Source organism: Nerophis ophidion, linkage group LG02, assembly GCF_033978795.1.
Source record: "Nerophis ophidion isolate RoL-2023_Sa linkage group LG02, RoL_Noph_v1.0, whole genome shotgun sequence".
Classification (NCBI taxonomy): domain Eukaryota; kingdom Metazoa; phylum Chordata; class Actinopteri; order Syngnathiformes; family Syngnathidae; genus Nerophis; species Nerophis ophidion.
Window position 1 is genome coordinate 46,281,982 of NC_084612.1, and position 21,995 is coordinate 46,303,976.

The 21,995-nt window shown below is 41.3% G+C and overlaps 2 protein-coding genes across 3 annotated transcripts in view; one reads left to right on the plus strand and one right to left on the minus strand.

Annotated features, from left to right (window-relative positions):
* The window catches only part of slc5a8l (solute carrier family 5 member 8, like), a 27,543-nt gene continuing 5,548 nt past the window's right edge, over positions 1-21,995 (minus strand). Inside the window, exons 4-15 of the mRNA XM_061884990.1 lie at positions 20,537-20,604; positions 20,251-20,405; positions 12,242-12,382; positions 12,042-12,171; positions 11,893-11,981; positions 11,608-11,720; positions 5,112-5,179; positions 4,958-5,044; positions 4,710-4,897; positions 2,568-2,677; positions 2,404-2,489; positions 1-767 (exon numbers count right to left, since the gene is read on the minus strand). Of these exons, the coding sequence (XP_061740974.1) occupies positions 654-767; positions 2,404-2,489; positions 2,568-2,677; positions 4,710-4,897; positions 4,958-5,044; positions 5,112-5,179; positions 11,608-11,720; positions 11,893-11,981; positions 12,042-12,171; positions 12,242-12,382; positions 20,251-20,405; positions 20,537-20,604 (1,349 nt within the window). The 3' untranslated portion in view covers positions 1-653. The remainder of the gene's footprint in view (positions 768-2,403; positions 2,490-2,567; positions 2,678-4,709; positions 4,898-4,957; positions 5,045-5,111; positions 5,180-11,607; positions 11,721-11,892; positions 11,982-12,041; positions 12,172-12,241; positions 12,383-20,250; positions 20,406-20,536; positions 20,605-21,995) is intronic.
* Positions 17,558-21,995, plus strand: part of tshba (thyroid stimulating hormone subunit beta a) — a 14,335-nt gene continuing 9,897 nt past the window's right edge. Inside the window, exons 1-2 of one of the 2 annotated variants that reach the window (XM_061885094.1) lie at positions 18,357-18,523; positions 18,639-18,778. In XM_061885094.1, coding sequence (XP_061741078.1) covers positions 18,471-18,523; positions 18,639-18,778 — 193 coding nt within the window. In that variant the 5' untranslated portion in view covers positions 18,357-18,470. Of the gene's footprint in view, positions 18,524-18,638; positions 18,779-21,995 lie in introns of both variants that reach the window. The other variant, XM_061885087.1, reaches the window with a different exon arrangement.

A 21,995-nucleotide genomic window follows, 5' to 3' on the forward strand; every position in this document is an offset into this window, starting at 1 on the left:
AAAGGAAATATGACTTTAAAATGCAGTTGTAATCGAACAAAACATGGTGCCAGTGTTGTCCATACAGTGGTGCACCACGGACCGGTTTAATGTCGGCATTCTCTTCAGGGACCGGTTTTCCACTTGTGCCACATAAAAACAGCAGACATAAGTGCATGAGAGATACAACTCACTATAACACTGAATTAGTGGGAGCTTGTTTCTTTGCAATGAGATGCAGATGGAAATCAGCCTTTGGCAACAATCTGTCACATTTATATTTGGTATGTTGGCTAATATGCATTGTGCCATGTCAAAGTTATAACAACTCCCCATAAAAAGTTTATTGTACATCTATAAACAAGCTTATGGTGTGTCTAGTGGCACAGGCCAAAGTCAATGCAGTCCTTTATAAATGATTTCATGTTTCTCTTGTCCTGGTAGTTGGCGACCACTGCTCTTTAGTCCATTGACATACCGTCTGGTGACATCTAGTGGTGAGTGAGTAGATTCTTCACAGGAATTTGACTCTGCTGAAGTCCACAGTAATATTACATTTCATTTGAATACAAACCCATCAAAGGCTTGGAACATGTGTTTAAAGACAGATCCAGCAGCAGGGGCCACCCTGCTGTGATGAATACATCTCAGAGGTGCAATGTGATGATCTGACCCTAAAGTTTGGTCACTTTCTCAACGTCCTCTCTCGTCAGCTCAGGGTGTGCAAGTCCTGACTTGTCGGCTCGCGTTTGAAAGTGTGGGAAATGCTTGACTTTTTCCCCTGATGCCTGTAGTGGATGGACATTTAAGTCAGCCACACCTTCATTTTTTTTAAATAATTGTACAAACCCTGTTTCCATATGAGTTGGGAAATTGTGTTAAATGTAAATATAAACGGAATACAATGATTTGCAAATCCTTTTCAACCCATATTCAATTGAATGCACTACGAAGACAATATATTTGATGTTCAAACTCCTAAACTTTTTTTGCAAATAATTTACTTAGAATTTCATGGCTGCAACACATACCAAAGTAGTTGGGAAAGGGCATGTTCACCACTGTGTTACATCACCTTTTCTTTTAACAACACTCAATAAACTTTTGGGAACTGGGAAAACTAATTGTTGAAGCTTTGAAAGTGGAATTATTTCCCATTCTTGTATATATAGAGCTTTAGTCGTTCAACAGTCCGGGGTCTCCGTTGTCGTATTTTACGCTTCATAATGCGCCACACATTTTTGATGGGAGACATGTCTGGACCGCAGGCGAGCCAGGAAAGTACCCCCACTCTTTTACTACGAAGCCACGCTGTTGTAACACGTGGCTTGGCATTTTTTTTGCTGAAATAAGCAGGGGTGTCCATGATAACGTTGCTTGGATGACAACATATGTTGCTCCAAAACCTGTATGGACTATTCAGCATTAATGTTGCTTTCATAGATGTGTAAGTTAACCATGCCTTGGACACTTGTGCACCCCCATACCATCACAGATGCTGGCTTTTGAACTTTGCACCTATAACAATCCGGATGATTATTTTCATCTTTGTTCCGTAGGACACCACATCCTCAGTTTCCAAATATAATTTGAAATGTGGACTTGTCAGACCACAGAACACTTTTCCACTTTGCATCAGTCCATCTTAGATGAGCTCAGGCCCAGTGAAGCCGGCGGCGTTCCTGGGTGTTGTTGATAAATGGCTTTGGCTTTGCACAGTAGAGTTTTAACTTGTACTTACAGATGTAGCGACCAACTGTAGTTACTGACAGTGGTTTTATGAAGTGTCCCTGAGCCCATGTAGTGATATCCTTTACACACTGATGTTGGTTTTTGATGCATTACCGCCTGAGGTATCAAAGGTCCGTAATATCATGGCTTACGTGCAGTGATATCTCCAGATTCTCTGAACCTTTTGATGATTTTATGGACGTAGATGGTAAAATCCCTAAATTCCTTCCAATAGCTCGTTGGGAAATGTTGTTCTTAAACTGTTCCACAATTTGCTTACAATTTGGTGACTCTCACCCTATCCTTGTTTGTGAATTACTTAGCATTTCATGGAAGGTGCTTTTATACCCAATCATAGCACCCATCTGTTCCCAATTAGCCTGCACACCTGTGGGATGTTCTAAATAAGTGTTTGATGAGCATTCCTCAACTTTATCAGTATTTATTGCCACCTTTCCCAACCTCTTTATCACGCGTTGCTGGCATCAAATTCTAAAGTTAATGATTATTAGCAAAAAAAAATGTTTATCAGTTTTAACATCAAATATGTTGTCTTTGTAGCATATTCAACTGAATATGGGTTGAAAATGATTTGCAAATCATTGTATTCCATTTATATTTACATCTAACTCAATTTTCCAACTCATATGGAAATGGGGTTTGTAATACAAAAATAGATTCTGTGATCTCTACCTGGGATTTTCTGTTGCAGCCAAAACACAGTAAGTCACTTTTCCTCACAAAGAGATCAGGGTTCAGCTTTTCTTGCTTGCAGCCACCTAAAAACCTCGAAAGTGTGATTTAATGTTGTCTTCTGTAATGCTGTGTAAGGTTTTGTGACCATGGGTAGTTCTTACCTGTGATCATGCTCACCAAGAGGCCACTCACAACTGTGGTCAGCGTGCCCAACAAAGAGATGTAGAGGTAGGACAGAGAGTACCAGGAGTCTGCTAATGGAGGCCTAACACTGTTAAACACACAGGATATCCTCCTTAATCACCCACCATTAGTGTGTTTCTTTAAATAATTCACAATCCCTATGTAGGACAAAAACATGCTTTTCTTTTTTTATACATTCTAATTCGTAAATAAAAACGACTATGAGTCAGCTAACAATGGATCCTATGGAAGTTGTTCTATTCCGCCTGTAAAGTGCTCTAAAAAACATCCGAAAACCTCCATTAAGGTTTATATACACGCTGTAAGGGTATATGTAATGTAGTAACATTTATAATAACATGTAATATATACATGATGTAAGTATATATGTAATGTAACATTCATAATACAATGTAATACATGATGTAAGTGTATATATATATAATGTAACATTCATAATAACATGTAATATATACATGATGTAAGTATACACTGTATATGTCATGTAGTAACATTCATAATAACATGAAATATATACATGATGTAAGTATATATGTCATGTAGTAACATTCATAATAACATGTAATATATACATGATGTAAGTTTCGGTATATATATCATGTAGTAACTTTCAAAATAACATGTAATATATACATAATGCAAGTACCGGTATATATGTCATGTCGTAATATTCATAATAACATGTAATATATACATGATGTAAGTATATATGTCATGTAGTAACATTCATAATAACATGTAATATATACATGATGTAAGTACCGGTATATATATCATGTAGTAACATTCATAATAACATGTAATATATACATAATGCAAGTACCGGTATATATGTCAAGTAGTAACATTCATAATAATATGTAATTTATACATGATGTAAGTATATATGTCATGTAGTAATATTCATAATAACATGTAATATATACATGATGTAAGTATATATGTCATGTAGTCACATTCATAATAACATGTAATATATACATGATGTAAGTATATATGTCATGTAGTCACATTCATAATAACATGTAATATATACATGATGTAAGTATATACGTCATGTAGTAACAGTCATAGTAACGTATAATTTATGTATTTTGCTCATTTTATGCATTAGGCGATGTAATAGTTTCAAAAATGCATCACATTTACTTTTTCCTTGACCACATCACTGATTTCTACTCACTGAAGACTTCATTAGAGACAACAAACGTAATAAAACATCTCTTACTGTACAATGTCTGCTGTCACTGGGATACTGACTTTGAGCATGTTGATATACTCTCGTTTAGATGAAGAATCACTCATAATCCTCACAAAGAAAAAACGCGGGTAGGAACCAAGCACAGAACAAGATTCTTTTTGTGTCGTTCTCGCAAATTTCCGGCCCTAAATTGCATGCCAAATTTGACCAATTGATCAGATTATATCCTTATCCTTCTACTATCCAGGTGAGAGGCATGATTGATGATGAAGAATAAACTTTTACAAGGCCTATGATGTCAACACACAAGCTAATTAGCGCCCTCTGACCACTGTGCCGCTAAAACTAGTTTGTTTGCTTTTGCGCTTTAAAACCAAAATGACTAATACTTGGTTAGTATTCCAGTCAGGGAATCTAAATGGAGTATTGTTGGTGTTTTTGGATAGTTATTTGAGGGCTACCATTAGCTCCACTGTAAGATGACTTTTATTTACATGTATTTATGAGTTAGAATGCATTAAAATCAATATATCAGTCTTCCTGTCTGACATAAGGATTGTGAACTATTGGCAAAATTGACCCTAAAAGTCTAGTTCCCCTTTAAGGCTGTTGGAAAAAAACAAAAAACCTGCATGATTTCTAGGACTCACTCAGGTGGCATGGTCACTGGACAGGTCCAGTACTTAGTACATATTACTCACTAAGGTGGCATGGTTACTGTACTGGTCCAGTACTTGGTACTTAGTCCTCACTCAGGTGGCATGTTCACTGGACTGGTCCAGTACTTAGAACTCACTCAGGTGGCATAGTTACTAGACCTGTGACTAGTCCAGTACTTGGTACTTTGTAATCACTCAGGTGGCATGGTTATTGAATTGGTTCAGTACTTAGTACTCACTCAGGTGACATGGTCAGTGGACTGGTCCAGGGAGCTGTTGTGGTGGTGTTGTACAGGTGTGTGCTGTTGCATCCCACAGTGCTGACTGGCAGAGGGTTTGTCTTGGCACTGGTTGCCGGGTAAATCTGACCGCCGATCCCCACCCACAGGGTCAACACCAGGCCCAGTACCATTCCTGCCAGGCCTCCCTGCAGAGTCAACAGGTTGTCAGGTTGTCAGCTCAGTGTCCATGCATACTTCATACTCACCATGGAGTTGGATGTGCGGAACAGCATCCCTAACAGATAAAGACCAAGAAGAGGTCCGCTGACCATGCCAAATATAGAGAGAGCTGCCTGCACACAGGAAAGTGTCAGGACATGTGTGCTTTGAAGAGTCCGTGTTAAGGCATGTCAGCGTTACCTGCAGGATACTTCCCAACATTGAAGCCACGCCAGCCATCCCGATGCAAATGGCGCCAAAGAATACACCTTTGTAGGAAAACAGCTTTCTTTACATGGGTCAGACTCTGTGTACACTGTAGTTTTTGTTAGGGAACCGTTTTATGAGGCAAGTATGTGGATGATATGGTATTCTAAAAGGGTTTAGCCAGCGGGCTAAGTGCGGCCCGCCGACGTCTTCAGTTTAATCCGTGAGACGTTGCCGGTGTATTAAGGGTTCTGGCCCGTGGGGTGCCTCCAACTTCATTTTAACAATACACGTGTCCAAATGCTGCAATTGGGCCTCCATCTCTTAGACAACCCCAGTAAATCAGGTTAATGACCATGAAATGTAGCGTGAAGCCTGCTTAGCACAGATTTCTTATATGACCCGATCCAAACTACCTTTACATGGCACAAATTAATTGCAATCAAAACAAAAAGTCAACACACATAACACAACCTGCTCACCGAACTTTGTGGATGCACTGTATTTTAAATGATAAATGGGTTGTACTTGTATAGCGCTTTTCTACCTTCAAGGTACTCAAAGCTCTTTGACACTACTTCCACATTTACCCATTCACACACACATTCACACACTGATGGAGGGAGCTGCCATGCAAGGCGCTAACCAGCACCCATCAGGAGCAAGGGTGAAGTTTGTTGCTCAGGACACAACGGACGTGACGAGGTTGGTACTAAGTGGGGATTGAACCAGGGACCCTCGGGCTGTGCGTGGCCACTCTTCCACTGCGCCATGGTTAAGGCAGGCGCATACTATATGCCCTGCGACAATTCGAGGAAATACGGTATATATATATATATATATACAGTTGTGATCAAAATTATTCAACCCCCACACAATTTTGGTGTTTTAGCAAGTTGGACATTTATTCCGTATTTTGTTTATAGTCATATCAAATAAAGATGTGTCAAATAGACAAATGCAACTTAAATTGTAACACTGTATTTTACAAAATACCAAAAAAGGACATTTTTCTTAATATCTCATTGACAAAATGATTCAACCCCCTAGTTACATGCATCTTTAGTACTTAGTAGAACACGCTTTGGCAGTAATTACATCCTTCAAACGTGATACATAACCAGACACAAGCTTCTTGCAACCATCTACAGGTATTTTAGCCCATTCCTCTTGGGCAAAGGCCTCCAGTTCATTCATATTCTTGGACTTGCTGCAACTGCCTTCTTCAAGTCTCACCACAGGTTTTCTATAGGATTTAGGTCTGGCGACTGTGAAGGCCACTCCATAGTCTTCCAGCCCTTCTTATGTAACCACTCTGATGTTGATTTGGAGGAATGCTTGGGATCGTTGTCCTGTTGAAAGGTCCAACGTCTCCTAAGCCTCAGCTTCGTCACTGACTTCATGACATTTGCAGCTAATATATCCTGGTAGGAAATAGAATTCATAATGCCTTGAACGCGCTGGAGATACCCGGTACCTGAGGCAGAGAAACAGCCCCAGAGCATGATTGATCCCCCACCATGCTTAACAGTAGGAAAGGTGTTCTTCTCTTTGTAAGCTTCATTTTTTCTCCTCCAGACATAACGTTGATTCATAGGCCCAAAGAGTTCCAGTTTTGTCTCATCACGCCATAGAACAGTTTCCCAAAACCTTTGGGGTTTGTCCAGATGATTTTTGACATACTGCAGTCTATTTTACTTGTGCCTGTTAGTCAGAAGTTGGGTGCGCCTGGGAGTTCTGGCATGGAGGCCTTCATCTCGCAGTGCACGCCTTATCTTCTGGGACGAAATCTGGGTTCCCCCCTCTGCAATGTCCTCTTGTAGTTCCTCAGCTGTTACCCGGGGGTTTTTCACCACTGTACGCACACAGCATCCTCTTTCTACCACGCCCAGGTGGTGTTTCCACTGTGCCTTTAGCATTAAACTTGCGAATTATGCTCCCAACTGTGTCTCTTGGAATGTGTAATGTCTTTGCTATTTTCTTATATCCATATCCTTTCTTATGAAGAGGAATTATCTCCTCTCTTGACTTCTTTGACCACTCCCTGGACTTCACCTTGTTGCAAATACACTTGACCATCTACAAAAACCTGAGCGTCATACTCTTTTTCAATCAGTTTAATTGTTGCTGGTTATGGTTCTAATCACATCTACAGGTGTTTTCAACACCTGATTGAAAAGACCTTATTCAAATTCTGTTCTTAAGAGTTATGATCTTATAGCAGTTGAATAATTTTGTCAATGAGATATTAAGAGAAATAACACTGTTTGGTATGTTACAAAATATAATGTTGTAATTCAAGTTGCATTTGTCTATTTAATGCATCTTTATTTGATATGACTATAAACAAATTACGGAATAAATGTCCAACTTGTTAAAACCAAAATTGTGTGGGGGTTGAATAATTTTGATCACAACTGTCCATCCATCCATCCATCCATTTTCTACCGCTTATTCCCTTTTGGGGTCGCGGGGGGCGCTGGCGTCTATCTCAGCTACAATCCGGCAGAAGGCGGGGTACACCCTGGACAAGTCGCCACCTCATCGCAGGGCCAACACAGATAGACAGACAACATTCACACTCACATTCACACACTAGGGCCAATTTAGTGTTGCCAATCAACCTATCCCCAGGTGCATGTGTTTGGAGGTGGGAGGAAGCCGGAGTACCCGGAGGGAACCCACGCATTCACGGGGAGGACATGCAAACTCCACACGGAAAGATCCCGAGCCTGGATTTGAACCCAGGACTGCAGGACCTTCGTATTGTGAGGCAGACGCACTAACCCCTCTGCCACCGTGAAGCCGATCACAACTACATACTGTATATATATAAATATATACATATATAAATACACTATGTATATATACATATATATGTATATATACATATATATGTATGTACATATATATATATATATATATATATATATATATATATATATATATATATATATATATATATATATACACATACACACACATATATATACCGTATCTCCTTGAATTGCCGCAGGGCATATAGTATGCGCCTGCCTTGAATTACTGCGGGGACAAACTCGCTTCCCAAAATAATTAGCGCATGCTTAGTATTACCGCCTGGTCAAATTTGTGACGTCACGTGTGACACTTCCCCTGTCATCATTTTCAAAATGGAGGAGGCTGATTTCAGTACCGGTAATTTGAAATGGCATAAAGGGAAGAAGATTAAGAGCTATTCATTATGATTTAAGGTCCAAGCTTACATCACAATCAAATTTTTACTGCATACCTTTGGTAAGTGCCGGAGTGAGAAGAGGTTTTAAAATAATTAGTGCATGCTTACTTTTACCGCATGCCTTTGGTAAGCGCAGGAGTGAGAAGGGGTTTTAAATTGATTAGCGCCCTGGCGGCAGTTCAAGGAAATACTGTCTATATATTAAAAAGAAAAATTATAAATATATTGTATATATATATATATATACACACACACCATATTTTTCGGACTATAAGTCGCAGTTTTTTTCATAGTTTGGCTGGGGGTGCGACATATACTCCGGAGCGACTTATGTGTGAGATTATTAACACATTACCGTAAAATATTAATCAATATTATTCATCTCATTCGCGGAAGAGACAAAGAAAATGTCAGCAATCGTCGCACACACGTCAACCGATAAGAATTTGGCGGGGGAGGGTCATGGCAGAACTGCATTGTGGGTCATGGAATGCTAACTGCCATATGCTATATGCTACTGCTGTAGCTATTAAGACGGATCATTTCATCGTTGGCGGTAACTTATAAAAACTGAGAAGGGCTGAACAAAAATGGCACCGAAAAGGAAATCATGTACTGCAGATTACAAGCTGTACGTAGTGAAATATGCAGCAGAAAACGACAAGAGGAAGCGGCGCATACCTTTGGAGTTGGCAGAGTTGTTTAGAAGCGACATTGAGGGAGGATTTATCGATTAGGAGTGACAGATGGTTTGGTAAACGTATAGCACGATCTATATGTTATAGTTTTTTGAATAACTCTTACCATATTGAATATGCTAAAAAGAACAGTAAGCAGCTATATTTTAATAATATACCATAGCTGCGTGTGTCAAATATGAGTCATTAAATGACTCCCGCCTCCTGGTGGTAGAGGACGCTAGTGATCCTTTTTGCGACTACTCGGCTGCAGAAGAAGTGACAACAAGCAGCAAGAGTGAACAGCGGTCGTTTAGTTTATCCTCTCGCTTGCACTTTTAACATGGAGGATATAATATCTAAAATAAAACCGTTTTCTAAACTGGACTTTCAATCGAAGCAGGAGGTAATAAAGGAAGATCTCCATCGAGACAGGGAGACTTTGAAAACTGAAGAAAGATAAGGAAGACTTCTATAAACAAGTTATCGATGCTTTTGATCAGAAGGAGCTGCGCATGGACTTCATTTATAAGTAAAGGTAAGACCATAATAAAGGTTTTTTTTTAATAAATGTGTTTTTCATGATGGTATACTTACATCACACTTAAATTTGGTAAGCGCCGTAGTGAGAAGAGGTTTTAAATTAATTAGCGCCCCAGCGGGAATTCAAGGTAATACGGTAGTCACTATGTTCATCTAATTAGTAACTATGGTCATCTAATTAGTTACTATGGTAATATAATTAGCTACTATGGTAATCTAATTAGTTACTTTGGTCATCTAAGTCACAGCAGCTCAGACGAGGCCCCAAGCAGTGTTTCCACAGTTATTATGGTAATCTAATTAGTTACTATAGTAATCTAATTAGGTATTATGGTCATCTAATGAGTTTCTATGGTCAGCTAATGAGTTACTTTGGTGAGCTAAGTCAGTGGTCCCCAACCACGGGGCCGAGCCGCGGCTCGATTGGTACGGGGCCGCAGAATAATTTTTTATAAATGTTTATTATCATTTATTTTTTTCTATTTATTTATTTATTTATTCATTTATTTTTTAATTAAATCAACATGAAAAACACACGATACACTTACAATTAGTGTACCAACCCAAAAAACATAAATTTTTCATGACAAAAACCTCTCTTTTTCATGACAAAGAAAATAAAAAAAAAAGGATTTTATTTAAAAACAAATGTATTAAATCAATATAAAAAACACAAGATAAACTTACAATTAGTGAAGATACACTTACAATTAGTGCACCAACCCAAAAAAACTCTCTTTTCCTGACAAAAAAAAAAAAAAGAACCCCCCCACCGGGTCGCGGGACACATTATCAAGCGTTGACCGGTCCGCAGCTACAAAAAGGTTGGGGACCACTGATCTAAGTCACAGCAGCTCAGCCGAGGCACCAAGCAGTGTTTCCACAGAGTGTTTCCAGAGTAAATTGTGGGTGTCAGGGACAGAGGTGGAAGGAGATTTTTACAACAAAGTTCTAAAGCTTAGTGATATATCAGATAGTAAGCTGGGTTTGTTACACTTCGTGTTCATATTTTGTTGTGTTTGTTGCATTTTTGTTGATTGTAAAATATGTGTGACGATCTGTCACTTGATTTCTGTTTGTGCTTCCTTGTTTTGTGTTTATTTCCTATAAGTTCTCTTATTTTGGTTCTATTTCCTGCGTGTCCCGCTGAGCGCTGTTTTCCCCTCACCTGCTGTTAATTGGCAGCTAGTCCACACCTGCTGCCAATCAGCATGTTTCAATTTATGCCTGTCTTGCGCGCTCCTCAGTGCTTGAGGATTGACTTATGTTTTGAGAACTGTTACATGCAAGACTGCTTTGTCTGCTTTGAATTAAATCATCTTACCTGATCCTCACTCTCCTGGTTCCTGCAGCATGGGGTCACTACAATGGCAGCCATGCGAGTTTGCGACAATATGTGGATGGAGACATGTTGTCAATATTCAGTGTTTTAGTGAAGTGAATTATATTTATATAGCGCGTTTATCCTTCACATTATTTTGTAAAACCCACATTCATGTACAGTACATTCTGGGTGTCTCATTCAGTAAAAAAAATGTAAAATTCCATTCCATTTTTAAGGTGGTCTTTCATAACGTTTTAGCATTCATTCAGACATTATTGTGAGGTTTTGTATTAGTGTTCCCGAAAAATCAGATATACGGCCCCCAGACACATTTTATTCTCTAAATGTGGGCCCCCGAGTGAAAATAATTGCCCAGGCCTGTTTTAAAAAGAGGATGACCGACATATACATGCTGTACATCAACTTGTGTAAGAGCTGTCATCTCTCCACACATTGTTCACCTTGTGCTAGTTTACGCACAGAAGCTTCCAGAGATGAAATTGTGAACACTTATCACTTTGTGACAGCCTGCTACGTTTCACTCACATTTTAACATCCTTTTGTTGTTTCAGGTAGCCAAGGCACTTTTCAACACAACTGATCTCACACTCTACTGTTGCCTTTATGTTGTGCTTCTTATGGCTGTTCTCCAAACAATTTAGACATGTTTGTACAGAGCAAAGCATGTGATTTCTGTTGTATTTGTGAAAAGGGTTAGATAAGACTTACTCAGGCCCATGTTCAACCAAGTCATCTGCTTCTGTGTCAGGTTCTTGCATATGGGACGGATGAAGTCTTCCACAGTGACAGCAACAAGGGCATTGATGCTGGAAGACACTGTGCTGAAGAACCCATGTGGAAGTTAGTCATATTTCTTAGGAACTGACTTAGTGAGAGGGAATGAACCACTCCCGCAAAAGTAAACATGCTGCATCGTTCTCTCTGACAGTACGAATTAAAGCCTAAACCCAGCTGTTATGTTTGGTTGCGCAGGTGTGCATAATGTGTACTCACCTCAGGGTTCCGCTGTATGCAGCAGCCACAAACAAGCCAGGGATTCCTGGGTAGTCTGCCAAGATGTCCATGACAAGGTAAGGCAGCAACTGTTTTTATTAAGACAAAGCAGTTAACACACGCTTCACAGGTGACATTTGACTGGTTACCTGGTCAGTGGTGTCAATGTCACCATTGGTGAACGGGTCACACTTCTTGTAAATGGAGAACATGGTGAGACCGGCAAACACAGCGAGGCTCACAGTCACCCACAAACCCACCATGTTTACATACAAAGACCTGGGCGCAATAAGCTAGCTGTCACAACGATGTTGCATAATGGTGAGGATGTACGTGCAGGAATGCTCACATCTTTGCATGGCCCAATGTCTTGCAGGAAATGTAGCGCTGCACCTGGGACTGGTTGATGGCGTAGATGGATGCCCACATCACGCTGCCACCGATTGTGATGGTCCAAAAAGTATGCCGCTTCAGTGGATCAGGGTCAAAGCTAAGTCAGATTAAAACATTTTCAGGTGGGGAGTCAGCAAATTGAATTTTTGCTATTTTGCTATTTTGTTTCATCTTAAAGTTGGTTGTAGAGCTGAGTATATACTATATGAGCCTGATTTACTCAGATCCAAAACACCACATGCTAATCAGCATGTGCAATCTTTAAAATAATGTGAACTGTACTTTTAGTTTGCATGTTGTGTTGGATTTACTAAGACTACAACTAAAAAGTGGTGCATAACGCCTTATTTAAATGAGGATTTTGCGTGTACCAAATAATAGGCAGACTCATTTACTGCACATTTATGTTATCATGCTCATAACTTTGGTGTTTTGCTATGGTTCCACACATCTACCATTTTTTATGGGAGTTGTAGAAGCAGTCGTTCAGTGCACTTACGTTTGTACATTGATATTTAGTACTGAAGGTGCATGACAGGATCGAGGCTGCACTGCTGTGCTCAAGTTGCAAAATATGCCTACTTCAAGAAGTTTTTTATCCCAAATAATTTATGTTAGTAACACATATTCTTTGTGAGAAAACAAATGTCATTAAATGACACCAAAACGCATCATTTAAATTTGCTTTAATTAATTAGCCACTTAAAGGGGAACTGCACTGGTGTTTGGAATTTTGCCTATCATTCACAATCATGAGAAACAAGAGCAAACATGTTTTTACTTTAGGGATTCTAAAAACTGTTTAAAAAAAACGCTTGCAAAATGTGGCTAATGAGAGTTACCAATGTAGCCTTCTAAGTCTGATCGCTCTCGCTGTTTCGCCGCTCAAAAGCTAAGTGCTAACTTTCTGTCTGTGTGCTTCTAATTGATTTACAGCTTTCGTTATTCCTTCTCCAACATATTTGACAGTCTTATCAAACTTATACTCTCTGTTTCAGTGCCTCACTTTCGGCTAACTAGTTACTAAGCTAGCAAAGCTAAACTAGTTACAGTCTGAATCTACTGTGCTCCAAAGGCAAAAAAAACTTGACTCAGTGAAAGAAAGAAAGAAGTAAGTATGGCTTCTTGTTTTTTGTGCATCTTACTCATGGATAGCTTAGCTCTACTCCAGCACCGTGTCCACCAGTCACAGCAGAGTCATTTCATAACTTCGCAGACACATCTGTTAGCATTAGCTGTACCGAGCTAACTAGCCCATCTTATAGCACCCTAAGCGGCCTATAAGCAACGTAGAACCAGTTGAGACGCATAATAGATTTAGCCCTTCAGCTAGTCTTACACCCCAGTCTACAAGGCACCACACCTCAGTCATAGGGGACTCCATCACCCAAAACATAAAGCTTAGCAAACCAGCCACAATTAAGTGTATTCCCAAAGCCAGAGCACCTGATATTGAAGCTAATCTTAGGCAGCTAACTCGTTTCAGGCCTGGTAAACACATACAACAGGCTAATCACACCACTAGCTACGCAAACATAGTCGTAGACGTTGGCTTCAATGACCCTAGGATGAGACATTCAGAGATTACAAACAGGAACATAGTTAGAACTAGAAAGATGTCCAGGCATTGAGTACTTGTCTCTGGCCCCCTGCCTGCGAGAGGCAATGATGAGAGTTATAGCAGATTAGTCTTGCTTTAGTCTCGTTTAGTTTTTGTTGAAAACAGGGACTCACGTTTATTGATAATTGTCCCTCTTTCTGGGGCAAACCGAGCTTGCTGATGAGGGACAGCCTTCACCCTAACCGGGAAGGCACCATCATTCTGTCTAGAAACATAGATTACTGTTTTGGTAACACTTGACTAACTAGACAAGAGCAAGCGTGGACACATGCAATTACAGTGTCTGTTAGTCCGGATGAGGAGTCAGTTAAGATAGAACTAACCAGCGCCAGGCTGGAAAATTCCTGCACAAATAGCATTTGTAATACACAACTCACATAATGTTTTTTCACTAGTGACTATGCCAGAGGTGGACATGTATTTTGAAGCTGAACATACAGAGGATGAACTACTGCTTATAGAAGCAGCACGAAGAGAAGCTGGAACCCTGGAGTAGACGGAAGCCAAGAGAATGAGGTCGGTGTGACTTCGATGTTGTAGAAGTGGAGCTTGGAGCCAAGTTATGTCGACATTATTTGTGTACTTACCCAACTGTAACATATGTGCTACAAATCAATGTAAAGTAATTGGGGTGTCATGGGCTAGGAACAGAAGACTAGAGTTTCGACTCAGAGAGAGAAGGCAGAGCTTGAATTGCAGTTTGGTTGGCACCATGTATTAAATAATTAGTGATGGACATCAGCTATATACACAACAATGAGTTGAATGGCCATTCAACGTGACAGCAATTTGAAGAAAACACATTTACTATATACATATATACAATTTCAATTCAATTATTCAGTGTTTCTGGATCTTGTTTAAATCCCAGCTCAGATAAGAAAGGTTTTGGAGAAAGGTTTTGGAGAGAGTAAAGCAGTACAGTCCATAGTTAAGGATGAAAATGTGTAAAGGGTTGGCTCAAAAGGTTTGGCTCAAGAGCCTCCTACCAGCCCAGACAGAACAGGTGGTGGGGTTCCTGGCTGGAATCTTCCAAAAAACGATCCTTGGACTAGATGCTTTTTTTTGCCTTAGCTCGCCATGAATAAAAAAGCCTGGCCTGTGTAAGAACCAGGACCATCCTTATAAATTAATGTGTACACAAATCAAATATCTTCATTAAATAGCACTAATTGCACTATAAAGTATTAAGAACAGGTTCTCGGTTTTTCCTCAATATTGTACAATATAAATCAACATACATGTCAGAATCACAATATGCAATAAAGTGCTAAAATAACCATCCATCCATCCATTTCCTACCGCTTGTCCCTTTTGGGGTCGGCAGGGGTGCTGGAGCCTATCTCAGCTGCATTCGGGCGGAAGGCGGGTTGAACTCAGGACTACTCAGGACCTTTGTATTGTGAGGCACATGCACTAACCATTAGCAGCATAAATATGACCTACACATATTGGTCAGTGCACTAAACGTGCTTATTATCAAGTATAAAGTTAACAAATAGGCATTTAGTTTAGAATCCCGTCAGCACAATATTTCGGGTGAAAACGAGAATAAAAACCTACCTCGAGCAGAAACACAACCTGTCTCCCCTGCGGCAGTCACATGACTAGGAAGAGCGTGGAGAGCTCAAAGCGTAATAAAGAACAAGAGCCTAATAGTGTCCGGATTTGACACCTGTGTTACACCACTGTCCATGGAATGACTCACAATAATATTGATCATGTTACTGTACATGTCATGCGTGTTACTACAACAACATACACTGTCTGGCTAGCTGTGTACAAACAGAAAATGAAATAATACTTTACAGATACCGTAAAGTATTATTTACAACTCTCTGAGCTGCCACCTTATTGTGGTAGAGGAGTTTGCGTGTCCCAATGATCCTAGGAGCTATGTCTAACAGGTCTTAGGTGAGGGATCAGACAAAGAGCAGCTCGAATACTTGTATAGAAGTAAACAAACCAAGACTCAGTTTTCCCTCGCAAGGACGTGGGTCACTGGTGCCCCCCTCTGGAGCAAAGCCTGCAGTAGGGGCACGATGGCGAGCGCCTGGTGGCCGAGCCTGTCCCCATGGGCCTCGCCTGGCACAGCCCGAAGAGACAATGTGGGTCCCCCCTCCAATGGGCTCAACACTCATGGGAGGGGCCATAGAGGTCGGGTACAATGTGAGCTGGGCGGAAGCCAAAGGCAGGGCACTTGGCGGACCAATCCTCGGCTACATAAGCCAGCATTTAGGACGTGGAATGTCACCTCGCTGGGGGACATTCCACGAGCCTGAGCTAATGTGCGAAGTGGAGAAGTTCCGGCTTGAAACAGTGGGACTCACTTCGATGCACAGCAAGGGCTCTGGAACCAGTTCTCTCGAGAGGGGCTGGACTCTCTTCCACACTGGCGCTACACGCAGTGAGAGGCGACGGGCTGGAGTAGCAATTCTTGTTTACCCCCGGCTCAAAGCCTGCACGTAGGAGTTCAACCCAGTGGACGAGAGGGTAGCTTCCCTCCACCTTCAGGTGGGGAGACGGGTCCTGACTGTTGTTTGTGCTTACGCACCAAACAGCAGTTCAGAGTATCCACCCTTTTTGAATACACTAAAGTACAGGAAAGTGCTCCCACGGGTAATTCCATTGTCCAATTGGGGGACTATAACATTCAGGTTTGCAACAACAGGGAAACCTGGGGAGCCGTGATTGGGAAGAATGGCCGTCCGGATCTGAACCTGAGTGGTGTTTTGTTATTGGACGTTTCTGCTCATCACAGATTGTCCATAACAAACACCATTTTCAAACATAAGGGTGTCCAAATGTGCACTTGGCACCAGGACACCCAAGGCTGCAGTTCCATGATCGACTTTGTAGTTGTGTCATCGGATTTGCAGCCTCTGGTTTTGGACACTTGGGTGAAGAGAGGGGAATAGCTTTATACAGATCACCACCTGGTGTTGAGTTGGCTGTGATGGTGGGGGAAGATGCCGGACAGACCTGGCAGGGCCAAACCCATTGTGAGGGTCTGGTGGGAACGTCTAGCAGAGTCTCCTGTCAGAGAGAGTTTCAATTCCCACCTCCGGAAGAACTTTGAACACAAGGGAGATGCTGGACATTGAGTCCGAGTGGACCATGTTGCGCACCACTATTGTCAAGGCGGCTGATTGGTTAGTTGGTGCCTGTCGTGGCGGTAATCCTAGAACCGCCAGTGAGGGATGCTGTCAAGCTGACGAAAGAAAGAGTCCTGTCGGGTTATTTTGGCTCATAGGCCAAGCGGTGTGCGGCTTCAGCGGTCGCGGAGGCAAAAACTCGAGGAGTTCGGGGAAGCCGTGGAAAACGACTTTAATCTGGCCAGGATCTTCAGCTTTCACTGGACCGTTTCGCAGCTGAGTGTGAAGCGAGTGGGATGAGAATCAGCACCTCAGAGTCTGAGTCCATGGTTCTCGCCCGTAAAAGGGTGGAGTGCCTTCTCCGGGTTAAGGAGGAGATCTTGCCCCAAGTGGAGGAATTCAAATACCTCGGAGTCTTGTTCACGAGTAAGGGAAGAGTGGATCCTGAGATCGACAAGCAAATCGGTGTGGCGTCTTCAGTAATGCGGACGCTGTATCGATCTGTTGTGGTGAAGAAGGAGCTGAGCCGGAAGGCAAAGCTCTCAATTTACCGGTCGATCTACGTTCCCATCCTCACCAATTGTCATGAGCTTTGGGTTATGACCGAAAGGACAAGGTCACGGGTACAAGTGGCAGAAATTATTTTACTACACCGAGTGGCGGGTCTCTCCCTTAGATATTGGGTGAGAAGCTCTGCCATCCGGAAGGAGTTCAAAGTAAAGCCACTGCTTCTCCACATCAAGAAGGGCGAGATGAGGTGGTTCGGGCATCTGGTCAGGATTCCACCCACCTCCGACCGGTAGGAGGCCACGGGGAAGACAAGACTATGTCTCCCGGCTGGCCTGGAAACGCCTCGGGATCCCCCAGGAAGAGCTGGATGGAGTGTCTGGGGAGAGGGAAGTCTGGGTTTATTTGCTTAGGCTGCTGCCCCCGCGACCCAACCTCGGATAGGCAGAAGAAAATGGATGGATGGATGAATAGATACTGTAATATGATTGTTCATGTTTTTTTCTCAGTAAAGATTGTGTTGTATATTACTAACTCCAAAAGCATTCAGCTGCTGACGTAGAAGCTAGTTTATGACTAATACCATAGCATGCCGTCTCAAGGTGATTAATTAGTATGGTCTAAAAAGAGTTCCACAGTGTTAGCTCTTACAAAAATAATGTTGCTCAACTCTGGTTATAATGCAGGTTACATAACATAAAGGAAGTGTTGTAGATGGTTTTTGAATGCATTTTAAAGTGATTTAGAGGCAGAATAGATTAATCCCATTAGTTGCATTGCTAGCCACCTAGAACAAACTGATTATTACAAATTAGAATGCAAAAATTGTCACAGTCTGTCTGTCTGTCTGTGTCTGTTTGTCTTTGTGTGTCTTTGGGAGAGTGGGTGTGTTTTGCGCGTAAGCTTGGCTCAAGCTCTCAGCCTGGCACAGCTGATCCCAGCAACTCACCTGCAGCCTACAAATGTTTGGACTTCACTCGACGCGATCGCCAGATCGTTTCACCTTCTACATGTGGTAACGCTTCTCGCCCGTTTGTCCTAGAATTTTAGCACTTTTGAAAATCTTGCGAACCTGCCATTTCTGTGTTTTTGGCTCCTCATCTTACCCCTGTTTTTTCCTCTGCCTTCAGTTCCCTACCTACCGTGTGTGCCTGCCTCAGCCTGCTTGCCACGGCCTGCTATCCACAGCCTGTTAGCCTCAGCCTGCCAGCTTTAGTGTGCTCTCCTGGACTGCAAAGCCAAGCACTACAAGCTCCCTCCTTTCCCTCAGGTTTTATTAATAATAACCCTTGAACTCTAATTCAGCTTGTCTTTTCTGCATTTGGGTCCACCAGTTTTACCCACCGTGACAAAAATAAAACATGTGTTCTTGTCTCTCATAAGGATTGTGAATGATGGGCAAAATTCCCCAAAAAGTGCAGTTCCCCTTTAGGTCATCTAGCAGCTAAAATCATAAAATAGTGTTGCTGAGTAGAATAGTGACTAGTGTAATATTTTTAATTTATTTCTGACCATCCCAATATGTTGAAACGTACATTTACTTCCATCGTGTGTCCATGCACTCCTCTCTCACAGCCATGTTTGTCCTTCTCACACCAAGTAGTGCCGATGAGTCATCTAATCACATTGTGCGTACTAGAAAATTATATTTGATCTTTTCCTCCCAGTATCGCGGTTGTTTAGATCAATGGTCCCCAACCACCGGGCCGTGGCCCGGTACTGGGCTGTGGCCCGATTGGTACCGGGCCGCAGAATAATTTTTTATTTATTTTTATTTAAAAAATAAATAAATAAAACATTTTATTATTTTTTTTATTTTTATTAAATCAACATAAAAACATAATATACACTTACAATTAGTGCACCAACCACAAAAACCTCCCTTTTTCATGACAAAGAAAAAAAAATAAAATAAAAAAAAAGGATCCTCCCCACACCTCCTTACCCGGGCCGCGGGACAAATTATTAAGCGTTGACCGGTCTGCGGATACAAAAAGGTTGGGTACCATTGGTTTAGATGATTAGCATACAGTACAGGCCAAAAGTTTGGAAACACCTTCTCATTCTATGTGTTTTCTTTTTTTAACGAATATTTACATTGTAGATTGTCACACCAAAACTATGAATGAACACCTGTGAAGTGAAAACCATTTCACTTTTTAAAGCTCATGGAGAGAATGCCAAGAGTGTGTGAAAAAGTAATCAGAGCAAAGGGTGGCTCTTTTGAAGAAACTAAAATATAAGTTATTTCACCTTTTTTTGTTAAGTACATAATCTACAATGTAAATAGTCATGAAAATAAAGAAAACACATTGAATGTGAAAGTGTGTCCGCACTTTTGGCGGCACTGTATATTTTGCATACTAATTAAGACAGACGCAAAGGGTTTGCACACCTTATTCTGCTCACTTAACAGATGCAATCTACTTTACACACGTTTAGTAGATCACTTTGTGTGCTATCAAGGTTGCACGTGTTTTAGTACACACAAAGCTTCAGTAAATCAGACTCCTATAAGTGCTCCAAAACATGCAGTAAAATCATTTAGTTTTTGCAGCCTGGCCCTTTAAAGTTATTTTATTTTATTTCTGTCTGATACATGTGTATTTATGAGCTGGAAATAGTCAGAATAAGTATTTGTATATATACTGCACTATATAAGCTTATTTTCATAAACTCTCCAGATATAGAATATCACTGGTGTGTGCAACCTTAACTATGTATGACAAGTTGTGATCTTACTCAAAGGCCTCCAGCCTGCCTCCTCGCCTGGCATCTTCCCAGATGTTGGCCACGCCCCCCTGCAGCACTGCCCCTCTCGCTATCACAGCCACAAAACCTGCCAACATAATCACCATCTGCAGCACGTCTGTCCAAATGACTGCTTTCAGGCCGCCCTAGGGACAAGATGAGCACAAGTGTAGCATGAGCAGCTAAAATGCAATGCTTGGAATAGATAATGAGTTAAAAATGGTGTTTGACTAGGTTTGCACACAACTGCTGTGGATTGAAACAGTGTTTTACCAACCAAGGTGCAGTAGAGGATGCACACTGCCCCTGTGGCCACCAGCACTCCCCACAGGTCCAGGCCAGTGACTGAATCAGAAGAAAGTTTGGAGATTGAGTCAGCACAGGGTCTGTCCTAGTTCCAGTTGCTTCCTTGTGTTTCCACATGTAGTGAAGTGAATTATATTTAGATAGCGCTTTTCTTTAGTGACTAAAAGCGCTTTACATTGTGAAACTCAATATATCAGGTACATTTTTAAAGGCCTACTGAAACCCACTACTACCCACCACGCAGTCTGATAGTTTATATATCAATGATGAAATATTAACATTGCAACACATGCCAATACGGCTTTTTTAGTTTACTAAATTACAATTTTAAATTTCCCGGGAGTTTCGTCTTGGAAATGTTGTGTAATGATGACGTGTACGCAAGACGTCACAGGTTTTTAGGAAGTATGAGCGCTACGCACACACACAGCTAAAAGTCATCTGCTTTAACGGCATAACTACACAGTATTTTGGACATCTGTGTTGCTGAATCTTTTGCAATTTGTTCAATTAATATTGGAGAAGTTACGGTAGAAAGATGGAATTGGGAAGCTTTAGCCTTTAGCCACACAAAAACACGGTGATTCCTTGTTTGAAATTCCCGGAGGTGAAAATTTACTATGGATCAGAGCGAACATGAATCCAGACCAAATGTCAACCAGCAGGTTTCGGTGAGAAAATTGTGGTTAAAAAGTCGCTTCTTACCGGAGAAAAGCTGAGCTTGGGCCGTCCATGAAGCTGCCGTCGACTCCCCTGAGACATTGGCGTCAACACACCCGTGGAGACACCCTTCCGACTATCAGGTACTGTTAAACTCACTAAAACACTAGCAACACAATAGAAAAATAAGGGATTTCTCAGAATTATCCTGGTAAATGTGTCTAAAAACATCAGAATCCGTTCCTATGCAATTGCGTTTTTTTTTTTAACTCGTTTTTGTTTTTTCTAGTCCGTCGCTATCATAATCCTCACACACAAATCTTTCATCCTCGCTCAAATTAATGGGGAAATTGTCGTTTTCTCGGTCCGATTCGCACTTTTTGTTGTAGGCGCCCATTAAAATCAATGTGAATATGTGAGGAGCCCCCACACTTGCGACGTCATCGTCTGCAACTTCCGGTAGACGCAGGGCTTTTCTCTTAACACCGACAGTTGCGAACTTTACCGTGGATGTTCTCTACTAAATCTTTTCAGCAAAAATATGGCAATATCTCGAAATGATCAAGTATGACACATAGAATGGACCTGCTATCCCCGTTTAAATAAGAAAATCTCATTTCAGTAGGCCTTTAAAACCAGTGTGGGTGGCACTGGGAGCAGGTGGATAATGTGTCTCGCCCAAGCTTCCATGCTATATTCACTTTTTATTTCCTTGTTGCGAGCACTGCAGCAGTCCTCACCACCTTATCTCAGCTCCATCCCTTGTTGAA